This window comes from Sesamum indicum, linkage group LG6 (genome assembly GCF_000512975.1).
Source record: "Sesamum indicum cultivar Zhongzhi No. 13 linkage group LG6, S_indicum_v1.0, whole genome shotgun sequence".
Lineage (NCBI taxonomy): Eukaryota > Viridiplantae > Streptophyta > Magnoliopsida > Lamiales > Pedaliaceae > Sesamum > Sesamum indicum.
This window is the reverse complement of record NC_026150.1, coordinates 22,641,137-22,650,361: the sequence shown is the minus strand read 5'-3', so window position 1 is coordinate 22,650,361 and position 9,225 is coordinate 22,641,137. Positions and strand designations below refer to the sequence as shown.

At 31.9% G+C, this 9,225-nt stretch overlaps 2 protein-coding genes across 2 annotated transcripts; one reads left to right on the top strand and one right to left on the bottom strand.

Moving 5' to 3' along the window:
• On the top strand, nt 1–2,197 carry LOC105165525 (heme-binding protein 2-like). Its single transcript, XM_011084570.2, has 2 exons — nt 1–446; nt 1,654–2,197. The coding sequence occupies exons 1-2, from the start codon at nt 193–195 to the stop codon at nt 2,084–2,086; spliced, it is 687 nt and encodes a 228-aa protein (XP_011082872.1). The 5' UTR covers nt 1–192; the 3' UTR covers nt 2,087–2,197.
• On the bottom strand, nt 2,610–4,515 carry LOC105165837 (2-oxoglutarate-dependent dioxygenase DAO-like). Its single transcript, XM_011085000.2, has 3 exons — nt 4,096–4,515; nt 3,393–3,711; nt 2,610–3,153 (listed from the first exon to the last, which is right to left on the bottom strand). Exons 1-3 carry the CDS (start codon nt 4,431–4,433, stop codon nt 2,893–2,895), a joined length of 918 nt encoding a protein of 305 aa, XP_011083302.1. The 5' UTR covers nt 4,434–4,515; the 3' UTR covers nt 2,610–2,892.

Here is a 9,225-nt window from a genome sequence, read left to right as displayed (position 1 = left end):
CACAAGAAACCTTGTAAATGTAGATACATTTGATCATACAATAACAAAAACTTGGACATAAAATTTAACAAAAACAGATCCACATAAAGAATTTCCAAAATACAATTCCACTTCCACTTTCACTGCACTTTAGCATCGACGAGAACAGTACGTACGTTCAGCCATCAATTCCTGGAAAAACCCGTCAAGAGAATGGCAGCTCTTGACCTATTCAAGCTCTCCTTCCTTGTGAGTCTTCTCTCCAGCAGCTCAAACTTGGTGAAGAGGGGGAGTGGTGGTGTTGCGGTATTCCCGCCCACATGCAACCGCATAGAGTGCCCAAGCTACGACGTGATTCAGAGCGGCGACGGGTTCGAAATCCGGCGTTATAATTCCAGCGTCTGGATTTCCACTCAGCCTATTGACGATATCTCCTTGGTTGATGTCGGCAGAATTGGCTTCTTCCAGTAAGATTTTCCCTTCTTTCTTCTTCTTTTAGCTTTTCCATCATATTCGTAGCCTATGAGTTATTCTGCTTCGAGTTTTATTGACTTTTCAGTAAATACGTTAAAACGACCATCTCTTCTAAACAATTAGACAATCTTGCACGTGAATTCGTTGTTTTACATTGTGGTCCTGTATCTTTACCTTTTTAACTTTTTAGGGTTGCATTATGATTCTGTAATTTTTAAAATTTTAGTTCTTTTCTCAATCAGAGTTCACCCTTTTTGCTTTTGAAGGCGAACTTCGACGAAAAAATTAATTGAAATCATAAAATTAAAAAAATATACAATTGAAATACTGTCTAAGTTAAAGGATAAAAATACATTACCAAAGTTACGGGATAAAAATGCATTTAATCCAAAATTAAAGACAGTGAGTGTCACTTTGACATTAATAATAAAACTTTCTAGGAGCCTACTAAGACATCACCTTTGTTTTTAAGTAAAACTCCTATTTTTCTGGTATATAATTTTTTTATGAAAAATGAAAAACTTTGAATTTATACTATTTAACTTAAAAGTAGTAATGGATAATCAACAATACTAACAATTTTACATGAGATTGGAGGGAAAATGTTATTTTGGAAAATCCCGAAAAAGGATCAACAACAATAAATATGGGACACAAGCAGCAAACTTCTGGGTTTTAGTGGTGGAGTTACAAGAAATTTTTTTACTATTGGCTATAAACTAAAATTATATAAATAAATGATTACTATTAATTGATGCAAAACTTAGATTCATTTATCATGAAAATTATATTTGTTATGGTTATGAGTCATAGCAAATGTTTTTGTTATAGTTTTTAACCACAATAAATATTTTAACCGCATTAATAAAAATTACATGTAACAAAATCGTTGCATGTCCGTACCCTAATAACTATTTACTACGACTATTTATTTTTAACCATGACAATTGATCATGCACGTTAAATGTTAAATTTCTTCCTGTGAGTCTACTAGTCTACTGATCTAATTAAACTTGAATTAATGATATGACAAGTACAGTAATCATATAATTGATGTATGATTCAAAAGGCATTAAGAATCTCATGGCAAGCATTAGTAAAATTACACTTATTATATAATTGATCTCTCCCGACAAATTTGGATAAGAATTTTCTGATTGAGTCACTAACATAATGTTTGTCTTAATTATACACTTACAGGCTATTTGACTACATCCAGGGCAAGAACAATAACCATCAGAAAATAGAAATGACAGCCCCAGTGATCACCCAAGTAAAGCCCAGTGATGGACCCTTCTGTGCCTCATCCTTTGTTGTTAGCTTCTACGTTCCTAAAGAAAACCAAGCCACTGCCCCTTCAGCCAAAGGTCTCCATCTCCAAAGATGGGGACTCACCTACGTAGCCGTAAGGCAATTCAGCGGGTTCGTAATGGACGACGAAGTTGGGGAGGAAGCTGCAGCATTGTACGCCAGCATTGCTGGGACTGTTTGGTCGGATGCCATCGACAAGAGCCATGCAGGCGAGGCTGCGACAGAGTACATTGTGGCACAGTATAATTCTCCATTTGAATTTAAGAACAGGGTGAACGAGATTTGGCTGACGTTCGATGTCGAGGATGGTTTGGTAATTTGAATAATTATAGTTCAAAGTTGTTGTACCAACGATGATAGAGACAAGTATTATTCCAAATTGATCGCGGTATATCCGAATATTAGTTATATGAAATAAATGTATTTGAGGATATGTTCAAAAATTCTAAAGGATAATGACACTATAAAGTAAAAGTGTAAGTGACGTGGTTGATATTTTTACGAAAGGATGAAATGAAAATTTTACCAACGATACAATAACTCATCAGGTGAAAAAATGATTGTCGAGGGGTTTCTTGGTAGGTGTGGTCATAATCAATGAATAGTAGATGCGTTAAAAAATAATATTTTTGGTATTTATAATAGGCGTTGAAAGTTATATTGTGTGATGGGTTGCACGTGCTTACCATGTGCTTCATATATATTAAATTACTCTTTTACTCTTGTAGGTAAATTTTTTTTTACCAATATACACCAGCATGTAATTTCAGTTACTATTCATTAATATATGGTGCGGAGATTTAAAATAGAATTAAATAAAACATTGTTGTTAAAATTGAATTGCAATATTAAGAAAAGATTCATTCTTTTATGTAGTGTAATACACTCGGCTAAATATAATGGAAAATTCTAGTTCAAATCAAGAATATTTTTATCCAAATCAAATTTATTCCAACTCAGGAGGTCTCATGGCCAATAGCCTGGTATTGCTTGTAGCATTATGTGGCTCAGAATTGTCCTGTAGGGTTCAACCTTACAATGCTTGATATAATCAACAGAAACATCAATCTGATAAAATGTAAATTCAGGAATCAGGACTGCAGCACCTTTCTTCCATCCCGTTTCAAGCTACTTCACCAAGTCTTGGTCGGACCGAAAAAACTCGAGAGCTTCACCGGTAGGTGAATCTGTGGAGATCCGCAGTTTTCTGTAGTGTTCAAAATCGAAAGGGGCGTAAAGGGGAGGATGTTTTGAATCCACCAGCTCCGGCAGTACTGCCACCTTCTCATCTTTAGGAGGCAAGACAAACAAAGCGATTGTGATACGAACTGTTGGCTTGTAGCACTGCACCCGATGCTTCACATTGCAAAACCTTCCATTACTCCACACCTTTCCAATATCAAATATTCAACAATTGGTCGTTAATGTTAAGTAATATCTCATGTAGTTGATGTTAGACTGACGTGTTAAAGTTATTTGCATTCACGTCTCCTAATAAATTACATAGGACAATTAATTCCCTCGACGCCCGTTAATTACATCAAATTCTGGTGAAGTTTGATACAATTATTAAAAAGAAAAGATAGAAACATTTTTTGTAGAGTAAAGAAATAAATAGTATTGCCTACCTTACCAACATCTCCGACGTTAACAACAAGAGTTCCGGGTACAGGATCAACCGAAATCAGTTCTCCTGTGGCGTTGTCCACAGCCTCCAAGCCATTAACATTCTCATCATCGTGCAGTATGGTAAATAACCCGGCGTCTGAATGCAATACTGCACCCGTTTGTCCTACCGTTTCAGGACCGTAGTTGTATTTGTTCATTTTCAACTGGCATATCCCCTCTTGGAAAAGGTCACCAGTCAAGCGCAGACCCTCCAACAACTTACTACCCAGGAGCTGTACAAGTTGCCTGAGAGCATTAGTATACTTGTTTATTATCTCCCTGCAAAAATTGATCAAGATTAGAGATGGCGTCTTATTTTGAAGATTTAAGTCATATGGTTTATACCTTATCCTTCCCAAATTTTAGAATTTCTATTTTCTTTCCAAATAAAGAAATTTTTTCCAAATAAAGATCTTCTGATTTTTCCTTTAAGTCCGATCCAGAGCAAATGGAAGTACACCTGCTTGGCCAAGTGTTGCTGTAATATGATTGCCGGTCTATATAAAATGTATTTCAATCACATAACAAGTGTCATGCATTCATTATGAAATTGACCGTAAATTTTTTCAAACTCGATTTGGATTAGAATTCTAACATGTTGTCTCAAGATAAACAATGATATATATAAGAATTTGCATGAATTAATTCAGACATAATACGTACCTTTGATGAGGGGAGGCATTCATCTGGGCACAAAAATGCTCGACAGCATTAGGCGAGGCCATGTCGTATAAACTCAAGCTGTCGAAGAAGGGACTGGCCAAGTTCGGCGGGGTGTAGCCCTTAGAAGGTTCATGAGGATTCGAGTTTCTTAGCTTCATTTCCAAGGGAAGATCCAGCAAACACCGCACGACGGCCTTCATTTCGGACATGAGAGACATTGGAATTCCATGGTTCATCAGCCTGAAACATCCTAGTTCTTCGCAAGCTCTCACTAGTTTCTCAGGCAGACTTGCCGAATCTTCCATGTCTATGACTGGAACTGACTTCTTGGCCGCCATTCGTTGCAATAACAATCTCTTTATGGATCGCAAAGTTGGTGTGTGTTTTTCTGCAGGCAGAGCATTGTTTTATAGTGGGATTTGCAGTGGCTTATTAATGATAAATTTCATCACTAATTAAGTCAGCTGATTTATTTTTAAATTGAGGGAATAATTTTGTTTTTCTTGCAGTGATAAGTCAACTGCCTGGAATTGCGTATCAGAGTTTATTTCTATATGCAATGGGTTTTTTATTTGGTGGCTGCTAAAATCGATTGAACTTTCAAATGCTTCAGGCATGAGGCATTGGCCTGACACCCCCAAAATAGCTGAGACTATAATCAGAATTACGTTAACATGTACTAACCTAAATGTTTTAATCTTTCAAACTTTTTTCTTTGGATAACTAATTACAAGTAGCTCCGATGAGACTAAGCATAATTATAAGTAACCGCGTTGTTTGAAAAGTTACTAATACCTTTCTAATTATAATAGTCTTCAACAATTAGTTCAATTTGTTAGTTTTTCATTTATTTTTTAATAATGAACTGACTAAAATACCTTTTTCAAATTATGAATTATAATTTTATTTATTTTTATTTTTTTTTAAAAAAAATTATGAACTAAGTAGATAAATATTTTTAAAAAAATTAAAATTTTCTATCCATCTCGCCTGATTTCTTTACAATATATTTTTTTTTAAAATACAGCAACAATAAAATTGACTATTCCAAAAAATTAAATATTACATAATTTCATCAAATATTAGGGGGTTATTTATGATTTTTCAAACAACAATGAGGATATTTATAATTATGTCAAACCCCAAAAGTTCTCGTTGGAATTTTACCTTTTTTTTTTTTTTTGCGATAACTAACAGCTTATTTAGCTCCGGTGAAAAATAAACATAAAAAATAAAAATAAAAATAAATATATAAGAAAAGTTTGAGATTTAGCTTATGAAATAGGAAAAGTAAAAGTGGATCTATACTCAATTCTCCGGAGCTGATGAAACCCTTGTGATGTGGGTTGTGATGTTATCGGTGTCTCTTGAGTGATATATTGTTCGTTTGGCTCTGCACCAATCTTACAATTTCGTTCTAAAAAAACGTTTATTTCTAACAAGACTTTTTTATAAAATAAATTATAAAAATTCATACAAATACATGACACAGCTGTGCATTAATTGCTTGGGCGCCGGGATCTTATCTTTAGAATAAAGTATTATAAATAATGAAGTCTAAAAGTTATTAGCTTTAGATGAATCCAAAATATTGAACGCAGTTCAATTAGCAAAATGGGCGCATGTACTAGAAGGAACATGGGTAGTTGGACTTTGTATCTACAGTCTACCTTGGCTGCTGCCTGCGAAAGCAAGTTGTACATAAAACAACTCTTGTCTGAATGAAATGTTTGCTCTTTTTATGGCCAAAATTCTATCACAAATCCCAAGTTGATTGCTTCAATTCTTACCATTTATAATAGATACCCTTAAATTCATATTATAAATAATTTATTTACAGTCGTCCGTGTTTGATCCAATATAAAAAAATCAATTATTTTCCCAACTAGTAAAACACAAAACTATATGAAATTATTGCAAAGCGGCTACATACGACATTTTTTTTAACAGAACAATTAAACACACCTAGAATAAAATATCATTTCAGATCAACCAAAATTCGACTACAGTGGACAAACATCGTCATTTTGTAGTAATATGACATTATTTCATAAACACACAGCTAAAAAAGTAAAATTGAAGGTATTCAACAAAAATAAAAACGTTGTAATCATAGATGCAGACATGAGAATAATAATATTCAAAGAGCTGAAACGAGGCTTGTAGTTTGTGCAAGTGGAGTCGTCGAATCTTATAATGAGAATAATAATATTCAAAAAACACTATGATATTTGGCTCACACCCACCCAATGTTCATTTGTCCTTTTGCCTCAAGCAGAAATGGCTCACACCAACCATAATTTGCTATTTTAACAACTGGGCTCCTGCCTTTTTAGGCAAAAAAAGCAGTTTCTTAGAAAAGAAGGAAAAGAATATTTTCGTGGTCAACGAGGCATTGCTCGATTAGTAAAATTGAAATTTTATAATAAGATTATATATTTGAGTTTTACGAATATGAGAGTAGAAAAATTTTTAATTTTTTTTGTCTCATTTAAGTATATTTGCTGATGAATCATTGACAGTGGCAGAAACCGAAAATTAATTTAGCCCTATCATATATAATTTAATTAGTTAAATTATTGAATAAAATATTAACTTCATCAAAAATCACCACAAAAAAATATTTAGTAATAATAATTTTTATTTTATCTTAATAATAAAATTTATAATTTTCAGTAGTGATTATTGATTTTTAGAATTAGTTTGTTATTAGTAAAAACTAGTAATTAACAAAAAATAGTGCAACCCGATAGACAATGAGACATATATAGTGACGACCTAGTCAATAAATAGTTTATATTATTTTATTTTATTATTATTTAATTATCAATATAGATGTATTACTAATTATCTATATTAATGTATTATTAATATATTTTTTATTAATAAAAATATCACTTATATTGTGGCCGCTACGGCTTGACAAGGATTGGCTTCGTTCCTAATCATTGATATATTAAATTAAAATATATTGAATGATGCAATAAATTATATACTGTAAAAAAAACAATTATGCAATGTTTTCCACTGCATTTTTACTCTTCAACCAATTGGAAGGAATATTCAAAGGTCAATCCAATGGGGGAGATAGTGTTGCTTGGATTGGCTCTTTCTTGCTTAATTTTCCATACCAATTATGAAAATAAATAAATTATTTTAAAAATAATTGAATTATAATTTTGATATGGGGGTCGAAATAGTGCCTAAATAGCCCAAAGTATTCATATATCTTTCTTTTTTTCATCTCAAGTCATTCCCTAAATTCATTCAAGACATTGATTGTAAAATAATTCTTACACGTCAATAAGATGTGATAGATTTAAATAGACTGCTAATATAAGTAGCCCAACATATATAAACTAGTGAAATTACATTAAGCATACTAATTTATGGTTTATTTAAAAAAATTATCGCTTCTTTTTTAAAAAATTATATATTCACCCACGAGAAATGTTAACATCATTTTACACAAATCATCCATATTTTTTTGAAAAATTATACATACAACTCTCTATAAACGTCAACATCATTATTACACAAACTATCTTCGTTTTTTGATTGACAACAATGATTTGTACAATTAGACACATATAAAAATAATTTATGCAAATAAATCTTAAATTATATATCAAGGATGTAAATGCACTTATTACTTATACAAACTAAGGAGGAATTTTTTGCTATTTTTCTAATAATAATTATTTTTCTTTGGTGTGTGTGTATACTGCGCGTGCAGATTATTGAATTGTAAATAGCCAAAAAACGGGCTGTGGCCTATTCACAGTGATCAGAAGGGAGGATTGTGGGCCCAGAAGCCCAAATCGTCGACATACTGAACAATGACGAGTGATAAGAACTGGAATTTTCTTGTAAACAGGGTTGGATTTGAGAAGGAGATCACTCCCAATTCACTTTTTGGATGCGTTTAGATACAAACTAACTATTTTATATATTTATTTTTAAAATATTTTATAATATATATAAATTTATAATATTTTAACGCATTCTTAACGTACGTCATAATTTCCGTGCCGACACAAATAAATTTCCATAAAATATCACAGCAATTTGAGTCCAAATTGGGCAAAAACATTCAAATCATGTGGTATTCTCCAACTAGCTGGCATGACCACCTCAAACACTATGAAAACATCTACACATCACACTCAGCATTTACATCTCTATCATCCCTTCCAAAAAAGGCAACCCCAAATGCACCATTCAATTCTGTCCAAATACCAAATTACCAGCCTGCAACTTTTGCAATAAAATCAGATAGCGGTCAGCTATATATGTGTGTGGACATCATTGAAGTAAGTATTAGCACTCATCCTCTTCCTCATGTGTGTGTGGTTCATCTCTACATGTCTGCATGCAGTGGAGTACTGTTCCTTTTCTTGCACATTCTTGCTTTCTAATTTACAAGCTGTAATAATCTGTCACCATTGTGTCAGAACTTGAGATATTATTTATTATATGCATGTAAGAACGGCGTGCCACAACTGTTAATTAATATAAAGAAAAGGTCCTTCACACTTACAAACAATAGTTAGTGACACCGCTGCACAATTTTCAGTGAAGCTAAAAATGGCCTTCACCAATAAAATAACCAATTTATTCAACTTTCAAATTTTACATTTACTGATAAATTAGTTTATTTTCTTTCTTTTTCTCTTTAATGCAATGTATTGTTTTATATACTTTAATTTTATTTATAATAATATATTTTAAAGCGTAAAAAAATATTTATTATATAAAGAGAAAAAAAAAAGTTATGAATTAATGGATTTAAAATTATAAATTTTAATTCTCCAATAATAATTTTTTTTGTTTTACTGTATCATTTTAAATTAAAAGCATTCAAAATCCTTGAACTCTATTTTTAATTATATTTTATTATATATTGATAAATTTTAAATTCTTTCAATATATATGGAGTCAATTGAAATTCTTTATCCAAATTTCTCACTCAAATTCAAATTTGTTAATCCAAACACAACACTAAAATATTAAAAGTTTAAGTTTTTTAAACATATTTATATTTAAATTTGGGTAAATTACAATTTAGCATTCGAATTATACTCTTTTTATACCTTGCCATCTAAATCTTTTTGTGTCCAACTTAACATC